This window comes from Dermacentor andersoni, chromosome 6 (assembly GCF_023375885.2).
Source record: "Dermacentor andersoni chromosome 6, qqDerAnde1_hic_scaffold, whole genome shotgun sequence".
Taxonomy (NCBI): domain Eukaryota; kingdom Metazoa; phylum Arthropoda; class Arachnida; order Ixodida; family Ixodidae; genus Dermacentor; species Dermacentor andersoni.
The window spans coordinates 68,260,345-68,286,537 of record NC_092819.1 but is presented as its reverse complement, the minus strand read 5'-3'; the positions used below and the strand labels follow the sequence as shown (position 1 = coordinate 68,286,537).

At 50.2% G+C, this 26,193-nt stretch overlaps 1 protein-coding gene across 1 annotated transcript in view; it reads right to left on the bottom strand.

The window, feature by feature from the left end:
- Positions 1-87: 87 nt before the first annotated feature.
- Positions 88-26,193, bottom strand: part of LOC129382361 (uncharacterized) — a 31,171-nt gene continuing 5,065 nt past the window's right edge. Inside the window, exons 2-5 of the mRNA XM_055066244.2 lie at positions 24,439-24,543; positions 21,137-21,184; positions 10,701-10,754; positions 88-723 (exon numbers count right to left, since the gene is read on the bottom strand). Coding sequence (XP_054922219.2) covers positions 241-723; positions 10,701-10,754; positions 21,137-21,184; positions 24,439-24,543 — 690 coding nt within the window. The 3' untranslated portion in view covers positions 88-240. The remainder of the gene's footprint in view (positions 724-10,700; positions 10,755-21,136; positions 21,185-24,438; positions 24,544-26,193) is intronic.

Sequence of the window (26,193 nt, the reverse complement as noted above, 5' to 3'; positions counted from 1 at the left end):
CGAGCGTTCTAGCCTTCCTTCCCTATTAATTGTAATGAATGAGGAACGAATCTGAAAAATTGTACACCGTAACAGTTGTGTTTTGGGAAATCGACAGAACAGTTTATTGCTTCTAATTGTGTGCAGGAAGAAAAAAAAGTAATCGCTGTAATGAAGTTCAGTTGCCATCGCATTCGCTTGGCGAGGGTGCAGTCATTCCTAGATTCGAATGGCGCGGTCACTGCGCGGCCGCGAAGGATCCTATTGAGGGCCACCGCGCCGTGGCTTACTGGGGCCGGGAACTGCTCCGTCCTGTGGACGGACTGCGGGAAACACCACTTCCGGAACTTCGAAGGAGTGATGCGACTGGCTACGGGTACCTCCGCATATGGTATCTTCGGACGACGCCTTCAGCGGTTTTTCTTCGCACGGTCCCTTCTTCCCTTCGGTCGGAAGTTGTGCCGCCTCTGCACCTTTCGTCGGCGCCGCCGAAGTCCCGGACAACGGTGCACGCGAACCGGGGACCTGGATGACCTCCCTAACAGTGGTCAACGACCTCCCACCGGTAACGGGGTCCACCGCCGTAGCTGACGATTGCCTGATTATGATGACGACGGGCTCCTGTCCTCCCGCTGTGCCTCCTCCGGGAGCGTTGAGGAACACGGCCCCCTGCATGTCTGTGGGCATGATGCCGGTTCGTTTGCACTCCGCGTAGAAGGTGTAGATGCCGTACAGCACGTACGACTGCGTAGACAGCAAAAGAGAGGCGGGCAACAATGTACTGTGAGCGTTTTGTGCGGGCTTGCTGTTATAAATGGAGCGAGACTTTCGCAGAAAAATAAGAACAACAGGAAATCAATAGCACCTACATTGACATCGGTATAGACGAAAAGACAGGGAGCAAAACTAAAGGCGTTATTAACGCCTTTTGAGAACATGTTTTATTGCATAAACATATATCAAGTATTCGACGCTTCTAAATATATAAACCACCGTGAAAAATGCACTACCAGCACAGTCCTTGCAGAGGACAACTACAGCCTTCGAATTACAACAGACGATATCTGTGGCACAATACCCTACTCTAATTTAGGCAGTCTTATCATACCCTGTGCTTCCCTTATGCATAATATATTTTCAGGTTTGTCCATTACAACCTGAAGACGCCCTAATTAACAAGTTGCGGCGTTTTAATGCGAGATCACATGTTCGCCAAGCTTTAAGCGAATTATCTACACAGCACCTCATCAAGGGCACGTAATGAACTGAAATTTAATCGTCAGCTAAGGCGTCAGCTACGCAGAAAGGAAAACCAAAGAAAAAGGTGGCCTTCTATCGCCTAAAGCCTTTCAAACCCCAACGTGCTCCTCTCTCAGAGCGACGCCGACTGCGTAAGCATAACAAAATGATTAGTAACTCACAAAGATAGAGTCCTGACTCCTCCTGGTGACACGCAGCCAGCTCTAGTGTCTGACTGGCTGAGAAGAGTCCTAAAGTGTTCTGCCCTGATTGGTGTTGGTGTGAGAGCGACGACCGCCCCACGTCGTTGAGAACCAACATATAGTACATTCGAAGAGGAGCGCTGAAATAATGCTTTCGACTAGTTTGTACTTGGGTTAAATGAAGGTCCTAGAGACATCTATACGCTGGAAAAAAAGATACTGACAAGCCTCTGATAACCCTAAATTATTTAACACAATGTCTTTGGTACAGCCAGCTTTGGCTTCGCTTCTCGGGAGGTGACTGTGTCACGATGTCATGACGCAGAAAGTGGCCACGTGGGAGCAAGACATCGCGACGTGAACACAATCGCTGTGGCTCGTTCGGTGGTCTACTATGCTGCTACAGTGGATTTCTCAATGAGTAGAAGCATAGTAAACGACCGAGTGAGCCGAAGTGAGTGTGACAACACTTCGACTCCAACGTGTCAAACTTTTACTTTAGGACGTCGTGACACAGCTACTTGCTGGGAAACGAAAATGAAACAGCGTCGCTGAACTATAACATTTATTTATTTAATGCTTTTTAATGCCTGCTAGTATTTTGGGAGTTCGTCTTCGCGGACGTTCATTCCACGCAAGAAATGGAGACGAAAATACCGTCTTACAAGAAATTTATATTTGTTCCTGTTTTCATTTCTTCATTGTAGAGCTGGCAGCCAACCCAGTAATTACGATATGGGTCCTCAATTTCTTCCAGGTGCTACAAATAGTTAATTGCATTACCTTTCGACGAGCACAGTTAAGAAGACGTTAAGCTGCGCGTGGCTTCAGACGCGAAAGAGGAAGCTATTCACGTCAGAGAAACCTGATGTGGCTAGCTCCTGGGACAGAAAACCACTGACGCGCACTCACACACGCACACCCACACACACACACACACACACACACTATGGTCGTGGTCCCACATATGAGTCAATTCAGTATTCGAGGATACAAAAGTGGACAGAACGTGTCCCCCTATACGTTTCCAAGACAACGGCCAGTTTGGCAGCTTTCGGTATTGTATGGCCTTCAACCACCGCACGGAGCCTGACTGACGCGCTCTACAGTTGTTTGTGATGCCAAGTAAGCACCACCTCCGCCTTCAGAGCCGTGAATTCTCTTCTACTTCAAGTTCGAAGCCCCGCTGCACTTGACGCGCATTTTGAACGGGTCGCAAAGACAAGGGGCTGCAATTTATTACATGTTGCGCATTCGAGCAACTGAGGCTTCGCACCGCAATTGTGGGGTTAGGGAAGGCGTAGTCTTGGTGACCTTCAGTTATCCTTCGCGCTGCGGCCACTGCGATCAACGAACTGGGCTAGTTCGCTAATTGTAAGGCGAGTGTAGTATCTAATAAATGTTTCCTCAATTATTTGTTGGCACTCTGCATTCACGTAGCGCTATAAGTGCTCTTATTCTAAGCGGGATGGAATCTCAAATGCACTCACTCGCAATTTCCCGAAGGGCCATATTGCCGAATGGCGTTGTTTCCTTTGCGAGTAAGTTTTCAGAAAACGCTGTCATTTTGTGCATTGGATCGACTGCAGCATTGCAACTATCTCGTTGAAGAGAAGGATGGGCTGTGTTAGCGAATTGAGCGAACCCGAGATTCACCGAAAAAGAGGGACAGTAAGCTCCAACGAGAAAAATTTTCCATCGATAAACAAAGCCGATGAGAGTTCATCCGAAAAAGTTGGAGGACGCTTTAGCTTCGCCTTATAAGGGTGGAACGCGGTAGCATTCAACGATCCCTGACTGCTTCTCACGATTCCGGGTGACTGCAAATTATGCAATCGTAATGTTGGTGGCGAACGCTATGGACGAAGGTGAACTTTCTGTTAAAAACGTGGCCTTGTGCGCGGGCCGCTACTGGAGGTAGCGCACAGCCACGCCAAGAATATTACCTCATTATCAGGTTTCAGTTACCGTTTTGTACTGTTAATATTTCAGTCTGACAAGATTTAATGTAAAAGGCACGAGCTGTCGTTTTGTTTCGTGACATTTGTTTGCGAGCTGTCATGCTCAAAATTCCGAGGAAAAACTTTGTCAAGAATGTAAGACAAGGTGTGGGCAACTTGAGTTGCAGAATGATGCGGCAGTATAACTGCCGAGGCGTGGTATATACATATACCTAAATATGTACGGGAATTTTCGCTCACGGGGATCACGGCACCGGACGCCGACACCGGATTTTCTGCGACACGGTCCCTTCAAGCTGTCTCGGTAAAATTATATGCACTGAAAAAAAAAATGTTTGATAATAAAAACCGAAAGAAGTGTGCCAAAATTTGCCAAATAAGAACCGTAGATGCTGAACAGTATATTGTGCGTGCTATGACGGTCGCTATAGTGGAAAACTCCGGATTAGCTTTCTACCGACAATGTTTTATGAGATGCCTATACCTAAATCTCAGTGCAAAAAAAGATGCATTTCACCAAGTATAAATGCGATTTCCGCAGCCTTAAAAATAAAACCCGCAACAATGCACCTGCACAGCTGCACATTGCAGGACTTTAATCGCCGCGGTGGGTGAGGCTTACTTGTCATCTGCTTTGTGCTGTTACGTTTCGCCTACAACGCGCGGTAATGCCGGCGCGGATGCAACGGACGCCGGGGCTTCGTTCAAAGCGGCGGACATTTTGGCCCGTTCGACGCCGCCGAAACGCCTCCCCGCCAAGCGTGTCCAGGCGTGTTTCAGTGCCACGTGTCTTCGTGTGTGCGTGTGTGTGTGTGTGCCCACGCTTGTCAAAGCGCGGCAGCCGGGGAGCGGAGCTCCCCAAGTGAGGGTTGGCGATGCGTCACTACACTCGGTTCAGCAGGTCTCTCGGCTCGACCGTGCGCGCCGTCGTGGGCTCATGCTCCGCCGTCCCGTGACCTTCATCCCGTGACCTTCATCCCGTGACCTTCCCTTTTGGACCGCGACGCCGAGAGTATAAGAGCAGCTGCCCCCGGACGCCAGGGGGAGGCTCCGATTTGTACTGTTGAGTTACGTGCTCTCCCGTCTCTCCACTTCGGTCGAACTGACCGGCCGCTCTTTTGCTATGTTAGAATAAACAAGTTGTTCTGTTACCAGCCTTCTCTTGCTTTGCCGGGACCTTCGGATGCTTCCAGTGCCCCAGGCCGCCAGGCCAACGCTACCCTTGGGGCTTGCGACTCATTGGCAATAACGGGCGTCAACACCGAGACCCCAACAACTCGTGCCAGCGGTACGATTCCAACAACTGGTGGCAGCGGTGGGATCGCGACAACGGAGGCCAGCAGCGAAGAGATGCGGTTGACTGTATGCTGAGCAGCACAACGACCATCCGGGAGCAGCGCAACGAGCCCTGTGTGATGACTGGTTGCCTGCAGCGGAACGACTGCGCTGAAGTCTTGGCTGCAAGGTTTGGTGAGTGCGGGACTTTCTTCTTCTGAGTTTTGCCAGGCTTTTGTTAGTGTTAGAAACAGAGCTGGTAATTGTGGTTGTCGTTGCTGCCGGGTTAGTTTGCGGCAAGACAATAGTAGGCAGTAGAGAAAGCAGCATTCAGAGCAGCCATGGATTTGAAGTCGTTGCGCAAACCGAAATTGCTGGAGCTTGCAAGAGAGTTGGGTCTGGATGTCTCAGACAAACTCAGAAAACCAGAACTGCTAAGGGCTATTCTTGAGTTAGAAGCTGAGGATGACGAGCTGTCGGAATGCCTTGAGACTATTGAGGAAAGGGAGACGGCAAAAAGACAGGAGCGCGAACTTAAAGAACAAAAAGAGAAAGAAAAAGAAGAGCGCGACCGTCAACACGCTTTGGAAATGAAGCGTCTCGAGTTAGAGATGGAACGCGCTCGTAATGGAAGTCAGGCACACGGTGCAGGAGAACGAGTATTGTTCAAAATGACTGACCTGATGCGGCCGTTTAAGCTTGGAGAGGACATTGGTTTGTTCCTGGTTAACTTTGAGCGAACGTGCGAGAAGCAGGGGTTCTCTCGGGAAACGTGGCCACAGCGCTTGCTCACTTTGCTACCCGGCGAGGCGGCCGACGTAGTCGCTCGCTTGGAGAGAGAGGAGGCAGAGGATTTCGACAAAGTGAAATCGAGTCTGCTAAAAAAGTACCGGCTGTCAGCGGAGGCGTTCCGTCGGAAGTTTTGGGAAAATGAGAAAGGCAAAAGTGAGTCATATACAGAGTTTGCCTACAGGCTTATGTCAAACATGCAGGAGTGGCTCAAAGAAGAGAAAGCGTTTGGTGACCACGAGAAAGTTCTGCAGTGTTTCGGGCTAGAACAGTTTTATAGTCGGTTACCTGAGAACGTGCGGTATTGGGTCTTGGATAGGCCAGACGTTAGTACGGTGGCTAGAGCCGCTGAGCTAGCCGAGGAGTTTGTGACGCGTCGGGCTCGTGGAGCTAAGGACGGTCAAAAGGGTGAATTTGGCTCCAAGTTTGAGAGGCCGAAGTTCACACCCATGAGAGCAAAGGGGGATACACGTAGTGCGGATGCGAGTGAAAGCAGTCCGACCGAACGTAAGGAGACGGCGGCAACCGAAGCCGAACGCAGAAAGCGGTTCGAGACGAGGCAAGCGCGCGTTTGTTATACGTGCCAGAAGCCGGGTCACTTTTCGGCGCAGTGTCCAGAAACAAAAACACAAGTCGTGTTTTTGTCTATATGCAGCACTGACGAGAACATGAAGCTTCTCGAGCCTTACATGCGAGACCTCCTCGTGAACGGGAAAGAGTGCCGAGTGCTTCGCGATTCCGCAGCTACAATGGATGTAGTTCACCCCTCTTACGTAGAACCCGATATGTTCACGGGCGAGTGCGCATGGATCAAGCAAGCAGTGGAAGCTCATAGCGTGTGTCTGCCGGTAGCAAAAGTGCTTATTGAAGGACCTTTCGGAGCACTTGAGACGGAGGCCGCAGTGTCATCTATGCTGCCCCCCCAGTACCCGTACCTATTTTCGAACAGGTCCGATCACCTCCTGCGCGAGAAGGGGCTTTTGTTTGGTGAGGCTAGCGTTCAGGCCTTAACCAGATCGAAGGTTCGGGAGCTCGCTGCAAAGGCGGTAGTTGCGGGGCCGACGTTGTTGAACGATGAAAAAGGGTCAGAGGCGCAGCAAGCTGGTATTCAGAGCACGCCCGAACTGAATAAAATTGAGCCTGTAGCGTTAAAGGCAGCAGATACTGGAGAGGAAATTCCCGACACGGGAAAGTTAGAAGAGCTGTCTCCAGATTTGCTCATCGCGCCTACGTCAGACGGACTTAACAGGTTGCTAAAAGTCAGCCGGTCGGCTTTGATAGCCGAGCAAAAGAAGGATGGCAGCCTAGAAAACATACGCTGCATTATCAAGGAAGGTATCGCCAAAAAAAATGCTCGCTTTGTGGAAAGAGGTGGGGTCCTGTACCGAAAGTATCTAGACCGCAGGGGAGTGGAGTTCGATCAGCTGATCGTGCCTCAATGCTATCGTCAGGATCTGTTGCGCTTGTCGCATGGGGGTTCGTGGTCCGGACACCTAGGAGTTAAGAAAACTAAGGACCGTCTCTTGCAAGAGTACTATTGGCCAGGGTGTTTTCGGGACGCAGACCACTTTGTGAAGACATGCGACACCTGTCAGCGGGTGGGCAAGCCAGGGGACAAATCGAGGGCGCCGTTGAAGTTGGTACCTATCATTACGGAGCCTTTTAGACGGCTCGTTATTGATACAGTGGGACCTCTGCCGGTAACAGCCACGGGGTACCGACACATTTTGACTGTGATCTGCCCAGCGACAAAGTTCCCTGAAGCAGTGCCGCTTAAAGAACTCAGCTCAGTTGAGATAGTCAATGCACTACTGTCCATATTTGCGCGAGTTGGTTTTCCTGCAGAAATCCAGTCAGATCAGGGCACAGTGTTTACTAGCGCTTTGACGACAGCCTTTCTCGAAAGGTGCGGGGTAAGGCTGTTACACAGCTCAGTGCACCACCCCCAGTCGAATTCCGTGGAGAAGCTCCACTCCGTCATGAAGCGCGTGTTGAGAGCATTGTGTTTTGAACATCAAACTGACTGGGAGCTGTGTCTGCCTGGAGTGATGTTTGCTTTAAGAACCGCGCCGCATGCGGCTACGGGGTTCTCGCCAGCGGAGCTGGTGTACGGTCGCTCGCTGCGATCTCCGCTTCGCATGCTTCGAGAATCATGGGAAGGCAGGGGCGACGACCCAGTCGTGGTAGAGTACGTGCTTAAGCTCCTCGAACGCTTAAGAAGGGCACAGGAGTTGTCAGGTGAAGCAATGGCAGAGGCCCAGCAGAGGGCCAAGGTTTATTATGATCGGACAGCCAGGGCCCGTCGTTTTGAGGTGGGCGATGAGGTCATGATATTGCGCACATCGCTAAAGAACAAACTCGACGTGCAGTGGGAGGGCCCAGCACGGATTGTTCAAAAACTGTCGGACGTTAACTACGTGGTGAGTCTGCCAGGAAAGCGGAAAGCACAGCAAGTTTACCACTGTAATCTGCTCAAACCCTATAAGCAACGGGAAGCAGTGGTGTGCATGATGGTAAACGTGCCCGAAGAGCTTCCGGTCGAGCTTCCGGGACTAGGCTCAGTGACGAACAGGAAAGACACCGATCAAGTCATTAGTGACTTAATAAGTAAAGCATCGCTGTCGCCTGAGCAGAAAACCGAACTACACCAGCTCTTACAAGAGTTTCAAGGTCTGTTCTCTGAGAGGCCTGGTAGGACTTCTGTCCTTACTCATGACATAGAACTTACCTCCCCAGAGCCAGTACGATCCAAGGCGTACCGGGTGTCACCCCGCCAGAGCGATATTATGGAGGCTGAGGTAAAGAAAATGCTACAGCTCGGTGTTATTGAAGCGGGTGAGAGTGATTATACCTCCCCTTTGATTTTAGTTGAGGTACCGGGCAAGGAACCTCGTCCTTGCGTCGACTACCGCAGGCTTAATTCCATCACTAAGGATCAAATTTATCCGATCCCTAACATCGAGGAGCGCCTTGAGAGAGTGAGTAGCGCTCAGTTTATTTCCACCCTAGATCTTGTCAGGGGTTATTGGCAGGTTCCACTTACAGAAGAGGCTAGTAGGTATGCGGCGTTCATTTCACCAATGGGGACATTCCGTCCTAAAGTTTTGAGTTTTGGTTTGAAGAACGCGCCATACTGCTTTTCAAGCCTCATGGATAAAGTGTTGCGGGGACAGCAAGAATTCGCTTTACCGTATCTAGACGACGTAGCGATATTCTCCGCATCCTGGCCTGAGCATATGGCGCACTTGCGGGCAGTGCTAACCCGCCTGCGCGAGGCGGGCTTGACAGTCAAGGCTCCCAAGTGCCAGTTAGCACAGGCCGAGGTTGTCTACCTCGGACACGTGATTGGTCGGGGTCGACGCCGCCCCTCTGAAATAAAGGTGGCCGCTGTGCGAGACTTCCCGCAACCGCGCACGAAGACCGATATTCGGTCGTTCTTAGGTGTCGCCGGCTACTATCAGAGCTACATCCCCAGGTACTCTGATATCGCGGCTCCCTTGACGGATGCTCTAAGAAAGACAGAGCCGCAAACAGTCGTCTGGGATGAGACGAAGGAAAGAGCTTTTAGCGCCCTAAAGAGCGCCCTAACAAGCCAGCCTGTGCTACGATCGCCCGACTACACAAAAGGGTTCGTTGTTCAGTGTGATGCTAGTGAGCGAGGCATGGGCGTTGTACTGTGCCAACGGGAAAATGGAGAAGTAGAACACCCCGTCCTGTATGCTAGTCGTAAGCTGACCAGTCGTGAGCAGGCGTATAGCGCCACCGAGAAAGAGTGTGCGTGTATCGTGTGGGCCGTTCAGAAATTGTCATGTTACCTAGCCGGCTCGAGGTTTATCATTGAAACGGATCACTGCCCTCTCCAATGGCTGCAGACCATCTCTCCCAAAAATGGCCGCCTCCTGCGCTGGAGCCTCGCTTTGCAACAATATTCCTTTGAGGTGCGTTACAAAAAGGGGAGTGTCAACGGTAACGCCGATGGCTTAAGTCGAAGCCCCTAACGTGGGAATCAGCCTCAAAATTGCTTGTTACTGATGTTTTTCTTCCTGAGGCAGGATTTTTTTTAACTTATTGCTTTTGTGTAGTGTTTCAAAGTGATGATGTGCTTTCTAGTGCAATTTTCCGATTTGTGGACGCGTTCTGAGTGCTGCTAAACTACTGTAAGGAACAAGGCAGCAGTATAAAAGGGGAAAGAGCCTGGCAGGGCTTAGTGAGGGTTGTGCCGTGCTTGCTGACTGAGCGGTTGACTTTCGGCGTAGTTCTAACGCTTGCCGGAAACGAGAACAAAAATGTCAACTCTCCCGAAGTCACTTTGCAGTGTCCTGTGTGCACCTGAACGTGAGAACGAGGCCTTCTATGTGCGCTGCGCTCAAGAAACGCCAAAGGACGCCCGACTACGGTTATGAGCATCATCGAGCGACATCCCTCCGGACAGCGGATGCAGTCCCCTGACCATCGGGATCTCCTTCCCCCGGCGGGGCGGTCTGTTACGTTTCGCCTACAACGCGCGGTAATGCCGGCGCGGATGCAACGGACGCCGGGGCTTCGTTCAAAGCGGCGGACATTTTGGCCCGTTCGACGCCGCCGAAACGCCTCCCCGCCAAGCGTGTCCAGGCGTGTTTCAGTGCCACGTGTCTTCGTGTGTGCGTGTGTGTGTGTGTGCCCACGCTTGTCAAAGCGCGGCAGCCGGGGAGCGGAGCTCCCCAAGTGAGGGTTGGCGATGCGTCACTACACTCGGTTCAGCAGGTCTCTCGGCTCGACCGTGCGCGCCGTCGTGGGCTCATGCTCCGCCGTCCCGTGACCTTCATCCCGTGACCTTCATCCCGTGACCTTCCCTTTTGGACCGCGACGCCGAGAGTATAAGAGCAGCTGCCCCCGGACGCCAGGGGGAGGCTCCGATTTGTACTGTTGAGTTACGTGCTCTCCCGTCTCTCCACTTCGGTCGAACTGACCGGCCGCTCTTTTGCTATGTTAGAATAAACAAGTTGTTCTGTTACCAGTCTTCTCTTGCTTTGCCGGGACCTTCGGATGCTTCCAGTGCCCCAGGCCGCCAGGCCAACGCTACCCTTGGGGCTTGCGACTCATTGGCAATAACGGGCGTCAACACCGAGACCCCAACAACTCGTGCCAGCGGTACGATTCCAACAGTGCGTACATCAAAGCTAGCTCGCCCACATATCGTCAGTAATCGCATGAAAAGTTTTGTACCAAATTCCAGGCTTCTGCAGTCGTATTTGGGAGCTTCAGGAGTTCTTACCTTTATTATCGCAATCACTGTGTACATAATGACGCCATTGATAAGCGTCGATGTCTGAAAGAAAGAACAAAATAGCAATTTTAGGTAGAATCGAAGCAACCATGAAGATCACTAGCCAACTGCAGTCGAAACAATACATTAGTGTTCTCGATGCGCGATGCAAGCTCAGGAAAAGAGTCGCATGTAGAACACCCTTCAGGCGTCATGTATAGTGTGTTAACTAGGGTAAAAGCGACTGGAAAATAAACCCATGCATACCACCTGAAAGCATCCCACCTGCACGAGTCGAGACCTTCCCTGTGTAATGAACAAGAACAGGGGGAAGAGTGGTACGCAGTATTTGTTAGGAACATATGAGGCCAACCGAGAAATAAACCAGAGAATGCATGGCTTGAATTACTTGCGTATCTTTTTTTAATTGCAGCATTAAAATGCCGCAATACCATCAATGAGATCCGCGTTGTATGCAATACATTGCTACGGCCATATGTGCGGAGTAGTGCGTCCGCAGCTTCTCAGCGCAGATTGCACACAACACCCACGGATACAAAACACAAGTCCACGGGAAGATGAAAGCTTGGGGTTATTACCAGTAGAGCAAGAAATTGTCGCTGAATCCAACCTCCCGCCAAGGAGACTTGTCTTCTGCAGGACAGCAACTGCTTATCTGAGCAGCGTCTATAGCTTCGTTTCCATGAGCTCGATGCGAGCGGGTCGAGTGAGCTGTCACGTTGACCCAGCCAGGCGCGGCCATATTTACATCCATCTTGCCAAGCCGGTTGGGCCAGTCAACTCGCGCTTTGCAGACGGGTTAACTGAACTCGGATTGACGATTGCTCGGCCTGTTCACTTGTAAGTGACGACCGAATTTCACTCTGGCAAGCCGACTCGGCCCACAGTTGTCCGCGTGGATCTAAACTTAGCATATTCATACGGGGATGTTGGGTGTATAGAAGTTTATATTTAGAACATATATACAAAATGATTCTGAGTAGTTAAGATAACTAAACACCAACAACCCGCAGCAGCCAGCATCTCGCGATCTTGTTCCTCCTCTCCTCATTTATGCTTCCGGAACAGGACCAGCGGGTGGTGGAGCGCCGTCTCGGCGCATGGCAGGCGAAAAATTGTGAGCGAAGTATGGCTTCAGCCGCGAAACGTGAACGACGTCAAGAGGCGTCGGACATGAGGATGCATTAAACTGTAGCGGCGCAATCTCGTAATTTACGTCGTTAACTTGACGTAGGACTTCATAAGGCCCTGACTAGCGAGAGAGAAGCTTCTGGGAGAGGCCGACCCGACGACATGGTGACCAAAGGAGCATCCAAGCACCTGGCGTGAACTTACCATCACGATGGCACCGGTCATAACGCTCTTTTTGTATATGATGCGAGGCTAACAAACGAGATCGGGCGACTTGACGTGCCATGTGAGCGCGATCGATGACTTCACGAGCGTTGTCAGTTGCAACACGTGGCACGGAAGGGAGGATGGTGTCAAACGGCAATGTGGAGTCGCGACCATACAAAAGATAAAAGGGTGAATATCCTGTGGTGTCATGTCGGGATGAGTTATACGCGAAATTCGCGTAGGCCAGCGTGGCGTCCAAGTCGCGGTGGCCGTTGGAGACTTACATCGACAACATCTATGTGAGTGTTCGGTAGAGACGTTCCGTAAGACCGTTCGTTTGTGGGCGGTAGGCGGTGGACAGCTTGGTGCTCAGTGGCACAAGAGCGGAGGAGGTCGTCCACAACTCGAGACAAGAACGAGCGGCCGTGGTCTGTAAATAACTGTCGAGGTGCACCGTGATGGAGAATGATGTCATGAAGGAGAAAATCGGCGACGTCAGTTGTGCAACTACTCGGCAACGCCTTTGTTATCGCGTAGCGTGTCGCGTAATCAGCAGCGACAGCGATCCACGTATTCCCTCTAGTAGTCGTCGGAAAAGCGCCAAGCAGGTCAAGGCCTACGCGACAGAACGGTTCAGAGGGAACTTCAATTGGATAGAGTCGTCCGACAGGTGGCAGGGGAGGTTTCTTCCGGCGCTGACACAATTCGCAAGCTGCGACATAACGACACACGGAGCGGTAGAGACCCGGCCAGAAGAAGCGGCGTCGTATGCGGTCGTATGTACGTAAAACGCCAAGGTGTCCCCCGTCAGTGCATCGTGAAGTTGTTCTAGAGCGACGGATCGCAGATGACGAGGAAGGACAAGGAGCAACTCGGGGCCGCCAGGGTTGATGTTGTGGCGCTGTAGAGAATGCCATCGTACAGAACGAACATGGGCACGTGGCATCAGTGCTGCCATATAGCACTCCAGCGATGATAGACGGTAAGGATTGGTCGCGTTGTTGTTCAGCGGGCATGTCGGTCATGTCAGTAAAAGCGATCACGCAAGTCGCCAAATCATGCGCAGCAGGATCATGGGGATCCACGGGGTGACGAGAAAGGCAATCAGCGTCCTTGTGCAGACGTCCAGGCTTATAGTTGACAACAAACGAAAATTTCTGGAGCCGCGGAGCCCCGCGACCAAGCCGTCCTGTCGGAACCCGGAGGGCAGACAGCCATTAGAGAGCATTGTGGTCTGTAACGACCCAAACGTGCGGCCGTACAAATATGGCCGGAACTTGGCGACAGTCCAAACTAAAACCAAGCACTCCCGCTCAGTGATGGAGTAATTTCTCTCGGCAGGTGACAGCAGGCGGCTGGCGTAAGCTCTCACGCAATCGGTACCATTCTGTTGTTGGGCGAGAACAGCGCCGATGCCATGGCCGCTTGCGTCAGTATGGACTTCGGTCGGTGCAGATGGATCAAAGGGGGCAAGTATGGGAGGGGTGGTCGGAAATCCGATGAGAGCGGCGAACGCGTAAGCCTGCTCCGGGCCCCATGAGAATGGTGTGATCTTCTTTAAAAGATCTGTCAAGGGCCCAGAAACGTCGGCGAAGTTTTTGACGAAACGGCGAAAGTAAGAACAAAGGCCGACGAAGCAGCTCACGTCAGAAGCAGAACATGGCACAAGGAAAGTGCGTACTGCGCGAACTTTTTCCGGATCTGGTTGGACACCGGATGCGTCAACAAGGTGTCCCAACACGGTAATCTGACTGCGCCAGAATTGACACTTCGTGTTGTTCAGTTGGACGCCGGGTTTTAGGAAGACCGCAATAATGGCAGCGAACCGGGTAGGCTGACTGCCGAACGTGGGAGAAAAAAACGATAACGTCGTCAGGTAATAAAGACAGGTGGTCCATATATAGCCTCGCAGAAGAGAGTCCATCGTACGTTCAGGTGTCGCAGGAGCATTGCATAGGCCAAAGGGCATAACTTTGAACCGATATAAGCCATCCGGTGTGATGAAGGCCATCTTCTCGCGGTCCATTTCATCAAATGAAATCTGCCAGTAGCCAGATTGACGATCGATGGACGAGAAGTATTTAGCTCCGTGCAAGCAGTCCAAGGCGTCATCGATGCGTGGTAGTGGGTAGGCATCTTTTCGCGTAATCTTGTTTAAGTGGTGATAATCGACGCAAATACGCCAGGTACCATCTTTCTCTTCCACAAGGGCGACAGGCGAAGCCCAAGGACTGGCTGATGGCTCGATGACCCCTTTGCGGAGCATTTTGTCCACTTCTGATTGGATGACTCGGCGTTCAGCATGCGATACACGATAGGCACGCGGACGAATAGGATTCGTGTCTCCAGTGTTTATACGGTGCTGAACAGCATATGTTACTCCAAAAGGCCTGTCGCCGAAATCGAATATATAATTGTACGATTCAAGCAGGAGAAGTATGTCCGTTGCTTATACAGAGTTGAGGTCAGGTGCAATCATTTTCGCGAAGTCATCTGTTAAGGAACCAGAGCTGTGAGCTGCGATTGGCGCTAATAAACCACTCTCGGCATTCAGACCCTCAATGTCAAATTCGAAACCGCTAGAACCACTGGCCAAGGACATGCCGGCCTGAATCACTTGGGGGCACAGGCGGAAATTCAGGAGCGGTAGAACGACTTCGTTATTAGCAACCGTGACCAGCGTATGCGGAACAGCAACGTTCCGGTTCAAAAGCACGTCGATGATGGGGCGAAGCACATATTCACCGTCAGGAACCTCTGGCTGGGCGGTGAAAGTGACGTAGATAACTGCCTCGACTGACAGACTCACATGGTGAAGCGAGCACAAGTGCGGTGTGGTGGTGCTCGGAGCATCGGCGAGTTGAGGCAGTTCTAACTGAAGAACGCCGGTCGTGTAGTTGATGAGAGCAGAATGAATGGATAAAAAGTCCAATCCAAGGATAACGTCGTGAGGACGCAGTGCACTTTCCAAGAACAACCAGCACGCCGCCGTCGGCCACACGAAGCACTCCGGCAGCTGCTGCGGTGAGGACCTTTTTTAAATGTCTACGTAGGCTGACACTCACCACAGAAACGTGGGCTCCACTGTCTACGAGTGCTGGGACAGGTACGCCGTCTATTTTAACGTCCATTACACTTCTCTTTGTGGGCACAGACAGACGATTTGCTGCAGTAGTCGGCAATGCAGCACCACCTCCGAGCGCTGCATTTCCCAGTTTTCCTAAAGGGTGCGGACAAAAGCCACAGGGGACAAAAGGTGACGTGGCTGCGGCGAACGGGAAGATGGGCGACGTGTTTGCGGTGAACGAGACTGATGTCCGCGCAGGCGATGGTGACCGGCTGCACCACGTGTTCCTAGCAGAGTTGTCAGCGCTGTTAGACTCAGCGGTGGGCAAAACATTGCGGGCATTTCCATCAAAACGGCTCAGGCTGGTCGGCGTGCGACGTGTTGAGGGCCACGAGTTGCGACAGTATCGGGCGACATGACCAATGCGGCAACAGGTGAAACATATCGGCTGGTCGCCCGCAGTTCTCCACGCAGTCGGGTTGCGATAACGCGGAGAGAAGCATCGAGGTGGAGCCAAAATAGTAGAAGGGCGTTCATTAGCTCTGGTATTGGCGACAGCACATACAGAATGTAAACAACTGTTTTCAAGTTGCTGGCGAACGATGGCTTGTACGAGGGGAACTGAAAATGTGGTAGCATCAGGGCTACGCGAACAGAAAGTTGCGGGCGCCACCGCATGCAGTTCCCGTCTAACGGTTCGCACCACGTCGTCTGATGGCAACGCATGCTGCTGTGCGGGTTGATCTTCACACGTCGACGTGGTGGCAGTATTGGGAAGTCTGGCGAATGGTTGCAAGACGCATCGGCTTTTGGCCTGCTCAAATTGTCGGTAATCTTTAATGATTGCACCAACTGCATAGAAGCTTTTGCACATGAGCAGAATAGACGCGTCGTCAGCAATGCCCTTGAGCACGTGCACTACCTTCTCAACTTCTGTCATGTCGTAATCGGCTTTACCACAAAGCACCAGCACGTCGTGGATATACGAAACATACGACTCTGTGGGGGACTGGTCACGAGAGGCCAGTTCCTGCTCTGCGGCAATTTTACGGCCGGCTGGTTTGCCAAACAACTCTGTAAACTTCTCTTTCCATTGGTCCTAGCTGGTCAGCTCCTCTTCATGGTTTTCGAACCACACCGTTGCTCCACCTCTTCGGTAGAATAACAGGTTAGCAATCATACGCGTAGGGTCCCATCTGTTGATTCCACTCACACGTTCGTACATGGCCACCCACTCTTCAACGTCGGCGCCATCGGTCCCGCAGAAAGTGCCAGTATCCTTGGGTTGCACAACGATAACCGAAAGTGAATGCGACGTGGCATGCGACGGTGACGGTGGAGGCGGCAACGACGTTGATCCCGAGAGCTCACTGTCATTCATGCTGAGGACGGTGATGCGGCGTCTACGGCGGAGCTCCGGTTCCAGCTGTGATACCCCGCACCTGTCACCAATACGTTACGGGGATGGGAGTATAGAAGCTTGTATTTACAATATATATACAAAATGAATCTGAGTAGTTAAGATGGCTGACCACCAATAAACCGCTGCAGCCAGCGTCTCGCAATTTTCTTCTTCCTTTCTTCGTTCATCCTTCCGTAACAATATGTACGCGTAGCTTGCACCCCTCACCTCAAGTGGGTCAGTAAGAGGAAAATAATGTGGCGTGCTGCCTAGGTTCCAGGAAGTTCGAGATTAAAAAGACAAATGGTTTGAGTGACGGAGCTTCGCTTTACCAGGATCTCCAGTGTATTGGCAGTGTTCACGTGATCCACACGTTATAAGGCAGTCAGTAAAAGAAAAGTTGACAGTCACTTTAGCACACGCTTAAGAGGACGAAGACTTGCCCGCTAACGAAACATTCATTACATTACTTGACATAGTCATTCCAATGAGTTGTTACGTCGTATTACTTTTCTCCCACCAAAGCTCGTGGGTGTCAGAGCCTTAATTAACTTCACCCTAATTAACACGAAATGTTGAGGACCCGGCTCCCACCAATGGTCTTGAGTTAGTGTGTCTTAATGAAACATATTGTAAACAACCGTGCCTTAATTAACTTCCCCATAATTAACACCAAATATAGTGGGTTCGACTCTCGTCCTACACGATCTCAATTGGAATCCAGCTTAGAGATATGGCCGGTTCACCCATATCTCCATGCTGGGTCGTGGGTTCGAGTCCCCTAATCAACTTCACCCTAACAATAAATGTCGCTGGTTCGACAGCCACCAGAGGTCGGGCGTTCGGCTCCCGCCAAAGGTCGTCGGTTCGAGTGCCTTATTTACCTTTGTCTTAATTTATGGTATCTTAATTAACTGTACCTTCATTAACTTTGCCTTAATAAACACCACGGGTCGTGCTGACGCTCCTTTTTCTCCTCGCCTTCACATTTTCTAATAAAAAATTTGATGGCGTAAGTCGCCCTAATTAACACCAAAGGCATAGGGTTCGACTGCCACCAAAGGCCGAAGGTTTGACTCCCACCAAGAGTCGTGGGTCCTTACCAAATTCGCCTTAATTCAATTCGACTCCCGCCAACGGGTCAACGGTTCGAGTCCCTGTGAAAAACGGTGCCACAACGCCGGGTGGCGCAACGCCTGATGTCGGAGTCTTCGTCCCATGAGCCACCTTTTTAAATTCTACCTTTAGTGCAGTAGTTTCTAAGCTATGTGTGAGGGCGTTCTGTGGACGCTACTGAGGAAGTCAATCATCCCCATCCTGATAACTTTTAAGCGTTTCCTGTAATATTGCGCATGTGTTTCAAGTGTGACATAACAGTGAGATGGATTGGCGTGGTTGGTAATTTTACATATGGTACTAGATTTACGACACGAAACGTAGGAAACAGAACGAGGTAACAGCCAACGACGACGAGCGCTTGTCCTCGTCCGTTGTTACGTTGTCCTGTGTCACGCTTTCGCTCTGTAACCCTAGTACCATGTTTAGGCCACGAGCTGTCCATCTGCTTGTTGCCCTCGCTGGCTTGACTGGTTACGACAGCCCTTGCGATCACGGTGCCTTTGTCGCTGTAGAAACATGTGGTCACGTCTTCGTGATTGTGTCAACAATAAAGGGAACTATTTTCTGGGTACGTACAGGTGAACTACACCATGCTTTTGTGGGAGAAGGCGTTTGTGACCTCTCTCCGACTGCCAGTGAGAGGTCAAGAACGTAGCGGCAAGTGCGCCCCAACTGGAACACGCAATCACATGCCACCAAATCACCGCATCCCATTCCCAGCGTCCACCTTAAAGAAGGACACTACCCGAAAAATGCGCAGCATGCGAGACCTCAAATGCTACGCTTTTTCATAGTAGACACGGGACTCCCGCACACAAAGCATACGGTCGCTTTCCGCATAATATCCATATTTTGTGGCAGTACTGGCACAGCCACTCCCTTTCGTTGGAAAATAAGAGCCAAGAATACGAAAATACAGTACTAGAGCCTGCTGCCCTAGAGGAGTAGATGCCATGCTAGTGCTCAGGTAGACATTTGTCCACCCAGACTGACTCCCTTCTTTATGTCGCAATGTCTTTTTACACCATTGACCGGGATGGAGGCGCTGAACCCAATAGCGTTTTTTCTTTCTCCTCGCCTACTTTGTTGTCACTAAATATCCACGCCTTCCCCTTAGCGTTGCTTAGGCGCTCCACTTGGGGAGCGTATCGCGCTACCCACATAATGTCACACGTTGTCGACGCTTCCCTTCCTGCAGTGGAGGCTGGGGGACTCTCTCTTGAAAACGTACACACTTATTGCGCAGGAAGAAGAAAAGCAATAGCCGAGCACTTCTGAAAAATATGCTGATCCCACGCACTGCGGGGAATCAATGTAAGCGAAGCTTTGTATGCTGTTTGCTTTGATTGACTATAATTAGCGCAGAAGTTGGCAGCGAATGTGTATTTTCTTCAGCGTTTAGTCCAATACGAGAGTGGTGAGCTGATGTTATACGTTACGTTGAGTGCACTACTGCTGCTTGCGTAGTCAACAGAACAAAAAGGGGGACGTGTTTGGTTGAGGCGTTGTAGTGCGTCATTGTTCACAATCTGTGAGGGTTGCCATTATCATTGCCTCACATGGCACATCGCATCGCTGGAGAAGTGTTAAACTTTAATTGAATGATTCGGCTGTACGCAATTCAATTATTATGAAACTGCATGTATACATTGTACAGTAACATTAGCAGTCTGCACCATGTTTCGCTGCGTAGCGAAGACGCTCTCGTTCCGTGCGACGCTTCTTTCGGGCCTTGGTGTCCTCGATGCTGAGGGCACGGCCATCTTCAAGCGAAGCTCGTATTAGGTCACAAAAGGCGTTGTCATTTATGACCCAATAATCAGACACCGTTACCTGTGAATTACTTAATCGTGACGAAGGTCAGGTGCATGCAGGAAAAGCTTCGCTTACCCCTATTTTCCAGTAGGGGAAGGGTTGATTTTTGTTTCTAGAGCGCCTTACGTGCTCCGTCTGCCTAAGTGACCAGCATGTGGTTGAAGGGCCAGCTCTAAGCGCTCTTTTCAGGCTATGGACGATTGTAATGTTTACGTTATCACAGCCCAGCACGCGACCTCCGCAGCCTAGCACTTGCTTTTTTGTCGCATAGGAAAGTAAGCACAGCACGTGCCTTATGTACAAACTACGCAAACCAGCCCGTGGCGGCGCCGGCCGGGATGCGCGGAGGCGAGCGCCATCTGGTAGTGTCGCAAGAAACCCAGTGGCACGCGGGGTAAGACCATCACAGCGCCCGGAATGTCGGGAGAAGAGGCATAGAAAGCTTCGCCTTAAATTTATTCGCTTTGCAAAGCAGAGGAAGCGCTTTATTTGGCGAACGTCATCCTTGAAGGCGAATATTTGCCACAATGAGGATGTCCAGGTAAGGCTTGTTATTTGATTGCGTAATTTCCTAGGTAAAACAGACGTTAACCAACGCATGTGCAGCGTTATTACGAATAGCTATAAAATGCAGAGATGATTCATTATACGTGCGTTATTTCAAGCGGTGCGACTCCCGGCGCGGAAGACCACTGCTACCCAGCCCTACCGAAGCCGCAACGTGACCTGTGGGCAGCGAGTCAAGAGAGCGGTCGTCCCAGGTCGCTTATTCACGGTAGCACCTTCTCACCGCCCCGAAGCTCTCGCGCGACAACGCGTGCGTCTCAAATGACTTTAGAGTTGTCGTTTGGTGACGAACGCACCCCGCCACTTCGAGCTTGCGTGTAAGTAGGTGCTCTTTGCATCGGCGGATTCCAATTGGCTGTGAACTTTGAATTCCAACCACCAGCCACCGCCAACATAGAAAATTGGCGGAAAAAAAACAACGAAGGATATTCGTTTTAGGAGACCACGTGGCAGATGAGACATGAGTCCCCAGCTTACATGCCTCGGCGGCGGCTTTCATCTTTACGCTAGCACGACGACGGAACGATGGGTGGCGGCTGGCTGGAAAATAGTGCTGGACAAACCATCTCCGGAACTTCGCGGGCGTAGTCTTTCCTTTAACTACCTTTTCTAGCGTGTTATTTCTAAAAAAAAAGACATTACACCGGTTGTGACTTATATCGTACACAACGTCGCGTATTCTGCGTTGCTATTTAATTTTTTCTTAACACTCCTCACTCGCTGCTTTCTTGTCAAGAACGCCATGCCACACTCATACGCGTATGCTGTTCATCACCTACAGATACAGGAGGTACAGCATAAAAGAAAGAACAATGCACGCCGTACAGAAGATGATTCTTGAACTTGTTCTTATTCTTATTCATGAGCCCCAAAGAGCGAAAATGTTTCTTTCAGTGCAGTGAACAGGGCATATCTTTCTGCGGACTACTTCACTGTATTGCTCAATCCAGACAGCCCAACTAAATGACGGTAGAAGGGAAACATCTGCAACCGGTCTTCGCAGATGTTTTGTCCTCATGTATAAGTATTTTCGTACTGTCTTGCCACGTCCATTTGACAAGTGTGTGTGTGAGTGCGTGATTGCGTGCGTGCGTTAGTATCGAGACATGTACTCACGCGATAAGAATCTTCATCGGTACCCGGGTCGAGCTTTTCAATGCGTTCCTGAAAAGGTCACAAAAAGTGAGCATGTATAAACGCCGAAGCATTCGTATGTTTATCGCGCTTGACATGCGCATAAATTGCGCGCATCCAGATTGAAATGCCCGGATCGCGCAACGGTACTACGTTGCGTATCGCGACCTTCATACCACTCCTCGCTGACTGCCTTTCTCGTCACCCCGTGGATGCCCCTGATCCTGCTGCGCATGATCCGGTGACTTGCGTGATCGCTTTTACTGCCAAATTACAAATACTTTCGATGCCACGACAACTACGGTCTCTCACTGTGTTAGCCCGATTTACCAGCATATTTCGACAGGAAGTCTAAGGAACAAAAGATCGTGTGCGGAATGGGACGATCGCCTCGTCAAAAAATTTAATCGGTAGAAATCAACCGAGGCCGAGCCGCCGTCACTCCCATTGCTTTCTTTTAAAAGGACGCTATAACTCAGTAAAGCATAGTTTGATTACTACGTGTAACGGCTGCGTTATACTATCGAACGGTATGTTAACTATTTATTTTCGTTATTAGCACAAACTGACTGTAGATTTAACACCGTCGCATTTATATTTGTCGGTACGTGTTTCGGGTACTTCTGTGAACGTGTTTACTACGCGTTTCTGGTAGCATCCATCTCACACTGTCGATGAACTTGTGGATTACCCCAGGGAGAATCCTGTACTGGTAAGAAGACATCACAGGTCATTTTCGCTATTGGAAGGATAGAAGCCTCGTGCAGCGAACTGTAATATCGTGTTCTGCGTCGTTGTCTGGAGGAAATTCTCAAAAACCATGGCATTATTATGAAGGTAAATATACATTTATTAGCCCTCCCCTACCTAAATGACATATCTCATCTGTCCCCCTGGTTACAATTTATTTTCTCCTGGAGCCACTCATAAGCAATAAAGCTTTTGAGCATGAAATGCTTTTAGCTCCTGTTGTGGGTGACCCTCAAGGGACTCTTTCAAGTGACTGCTGTGCCGGTTGCCATTTCATGATTACATCTACTCTCGATTACAAGAGATCCAGCAATAATTTTTTTTTTGCTAACATAAACTGCACGCGCAGCTACTTCTTGGCGAGAAAAGGTTTATGTTGAAATCTGCGCTACCGTAAGGGGATGTGAATACGCATGTAAAACAACGATAAAAAAATTGCGATTCCCAAAAAGCTCTTATGCTATAGGAATGTTTGCAAGAGAATTCTAGCTACTCTTAATGTTAGCCAATGGCAAAGCGTACTCACCAATAAAACGTTTTGTGAATTCAGCATCAAAATCGAAGACATTTGGAGCAAATGCGGCGTTTCTTCTTACGTGACGTAACCGAAAAATGTGCGAATAGCACGAGCATTTAGTTACTCTCTTAGCCGATCTAGCACTTTTCCGTTTTCACGCAGTGGGTGGTGATCGATGCAAATATATTCTGTCACTAGTAAGTAGCATGCCGGCCTGTCAGCTTCGTATCATATATGCTAAAAAGAAATCCGCAATTTCAAAATTTACGTCAACTTCGAAGTATGGTGAAATCACTCAGGCGCCTTTACTTCTGCGTCCTCGAGAGTTATATTTATGTCCCTGGAGGGTCGTAAACTTCGAGAGTCAACAACCGAGGCAAGCAATTAATCCAAAGTGAATGTCAAAATAGATGTGATTGGAAAGGTCTCGTCAGCATAAACATAATAACTCATGAAAACTCGTGCAAACTTAGTTGAACTCGAAATTTGGCAGACCAAAATAATATTGCGGCAGAACCCATCTGACGATGACTGTCGACGGTAAGGCGTCAGTATTGAATTAACGTAGCAACACAACCTATTGCCCGCGGCGAAACTAGTTCTGAGGCATGTACTGTGGCGGGACTCTTCTTGCTGGCTTCCATGGATGAATGGATGGATGGATGGATGGATGGATGGATGGATGTTATGAGCGTCCCCTTTGGAACGGGGCGGTGTGTTTCGCCACCAAGCTCTTGCTATTATACTGCCTAATGTCCTACCTAGGTTAAAAAAGAAGAAAAAAAAACACACTAAGAACGTCCCTAGGAACGCTCGGCGCTGCCATCTAGCGCCGTCGCCGCGAAGCCTGCGCGCGAACGCAGAGAACCGCGTCATGCTGCAACCAGGCTCCTCTCTCGCGCTTTTTTCTGGGCGCGATAAGCCATCTATTGACACTGCGGAGATGTGGCTCTGTTGAGGCACTCCGTGACAAGAATCGTGGTGCACCGGTGACCACGAACACTGAGAACTGTTCGCTCGCTTGCCGCACATTCAGTGGCGCACACTAAGTGACCCGAGTTGGTGAGGGGTTCATTGAGAAGGGACACATACCGAGCGCATTTGTTGCGCAGCCTGCGAATGCGTCGGGTTGCTGTCCTTGATGAACCCTTGTGACGTCGGTTCATTTCTGCTCAGCATCAGATAAACTTAAGGGACCTTTTTTTCTTTCGTCATTGTAGAGCGGCGCATAACGCAGCGGAACAGTTGCGCAAGTTGTCATCAAAGACGTTCATTGAAGAGCGGCACACACTTATTGCCACATACCCATAGTCACCAAAGTTGGCATCAAAGGGGTTCATTTCAAAACAGCACAGACCGATTGGCACATACCCAGTACTCCTATAGGCGGCGTCATATAGTTTGTTCTAACAGCGGTGCCTATCCAGTCCCGAGTCGCATGTCGGCGTGATGAAGGTTCGTCTAAGAGCGGCGCGCATGCACAGATTCAGTGACCCAAGTTGGTCCGATGGCCCGTTTCGAACCCGGTTACCTCAGCTGAGTCAGCTCAGCTGCCCGATGCGCTACCCATGCCACCAATGACTAGCCGGTGGCCCACGTAGGCGGGCAGACGTTTAGATACAAATAAACATACAAACATGTATGGATAGATACATATATTGCCCCCGGAAAAGGCGGGAAGTACCCAAAGAATGCGAACGAAATAAAAAACCGCAACAAATACAGGGCAGTCCGCGCCAATGTGTTTGCCTCACTTTGCTGACACTCGAGCGACAAGTGCTGGCTGCAGTAGTGTGAATGCGTGGCGCAGAGGTGTAGAACATTTTCCCCAACCATAAGTGGCCTGTGTGGGACGATTTCACCCTTGCCGGAGCGAACGATTGACACGTACTCTGTATTCATGCATTGTTTCTAATAGTGGACCGCACTGTACGTCATATCTTTTTAAAAATCAAGCTGCGTGTTCTAGGTACATAGGTAAAGTGGCACACAATGTGGGTTGACAGAAGCGACTTACGTATTTCGACGCGAACACGGATGCAGCTATGTGTCCCACGTAGCAGAACAAGGTCGACGCTATGTTCCACGTAAGGAAGCCCTCCATCGTTGTAAGCATGTCCGCCTGCGCAGACGGGATGATAAGATTACGTCGGCGTCATTGGCACCATTTCTTCATATTGAAGTGACAGGCAGTTTTCGAAGTACGTGAAATTTTATTAGGGCTAAAAAATTTAAATTATAGTTTTTTACGTACCAAAACAACTTTCTGATTATGAGGCACTCCGTAGTGGAGGACTCCGGCAATTTCGACCCACTGGGGTTCTTTAATGTGCACCTGAATCAAAGTACATGGTTGTTTTGGCATTTCTCCCCCATATGCAGGATAACAGAAGCTCAGCGGTGGATTTTTTATAAAAAAATGTATTTATAGTGCTATACTGAAGCCTCGGTTACGGCCTTGAATTTCAGCTAGAGACAGGAGTTGTTCTAAAGGTTTCGGGAACACCTCCCAGCAGACAATCTATATCTCCGTCGTTTGAGGCGCACACCTAAAGTGGTACTGATTTATTTTCAACTATTCATTGCATTGCGCTAAATGAAGGTCGTAGGAATATAAAACGTAGAAAATATTGTGCCAAATCTGGGAGCACCAAAAATTATTTAATATAAACGCTTTTCTGCAGCAAGCTTCAGTATAGTTTCCGAGAATAATACCGTTTCCTGACGTCACGGCACAGTTGGGATTACGTGGAAGCAGGACATTGCGACGGTTTGACCTTCGTTTGGTCGCCTCATATGACGAAAAACTACTTTTTTGCAAGCATGTTGGTTCATACAGAATTGGGTAGCGTACTGCGTGAATTTGATAACTTTTGTGTAGAATTTGATTGTGTAGAAACGGTTACCCCCCTTACTCAATGTCCTTCAATGAACCTGCGACATCTAAGGTATACTAACTAAATAAATAATCAAACAAAATAACACCGCCCAAGCACTCCGTACAGATGGTTAACCAGCGAAGCTCAAACAGGCGGCCCCGGTGCTTATCGCTCGGCTAATCCCGACGGTTCGTTAAACGTCGGCTTGGCAGGCTGCCGGGTCCTCGGTACGCAGTTTCTGCTTGCGCTCCGCTATACGAGCCTGTTCTTATGCCCGGGCTGCACTATCAGCACGGTGTAGACGAGCCAGTTCCCGGTTCTGCTCGCGGCGTTGTTGATCGAAAGCTGCCTGCTCCTCGGCAGTACGTATGACGCGTGAACCACCCATTTCGGAGCCGCAGAGAAACTGCTGCGCGCGCGCTCGGCTGCGATGGAGAGCAACGACGTCACTACCGGCACAGTCAATCGCGCGCCTCTTTTTCTCTTTTCTTTCTCGCATGCGCATAGGGTTGCTCCGGAGGACTCTTCGGCGTACAGGCGCCGGACGGACAAATCGGCTAGCCAGATACAGCTTCGCTGTAATAAGATGTGCTCCGCAAGTCGCGGGAAAAAAAGTAGACAGAAGGGCAAAGTCTTTCCTTCCGCGTCTCTCTTCGGTGCACATTTCGCGCAGTGCGCTGCAGAGTTTATGTGATGCTACTCCTTGTGAGGGCCGATGTAGCAGCATAGTGGACAACCGACCAAACCGGTGATAGTGTGGAAACGTCGTAGTGTTCTGCATTCATGTGAGCACATACGGTATCGTGACGTCGCGAGAGAGTGTTCTATTGGGAACTTATACCAAAATTGGCTGTGGAAAATCTATTATATCAACGTGGTCACGGCGCTCTTAA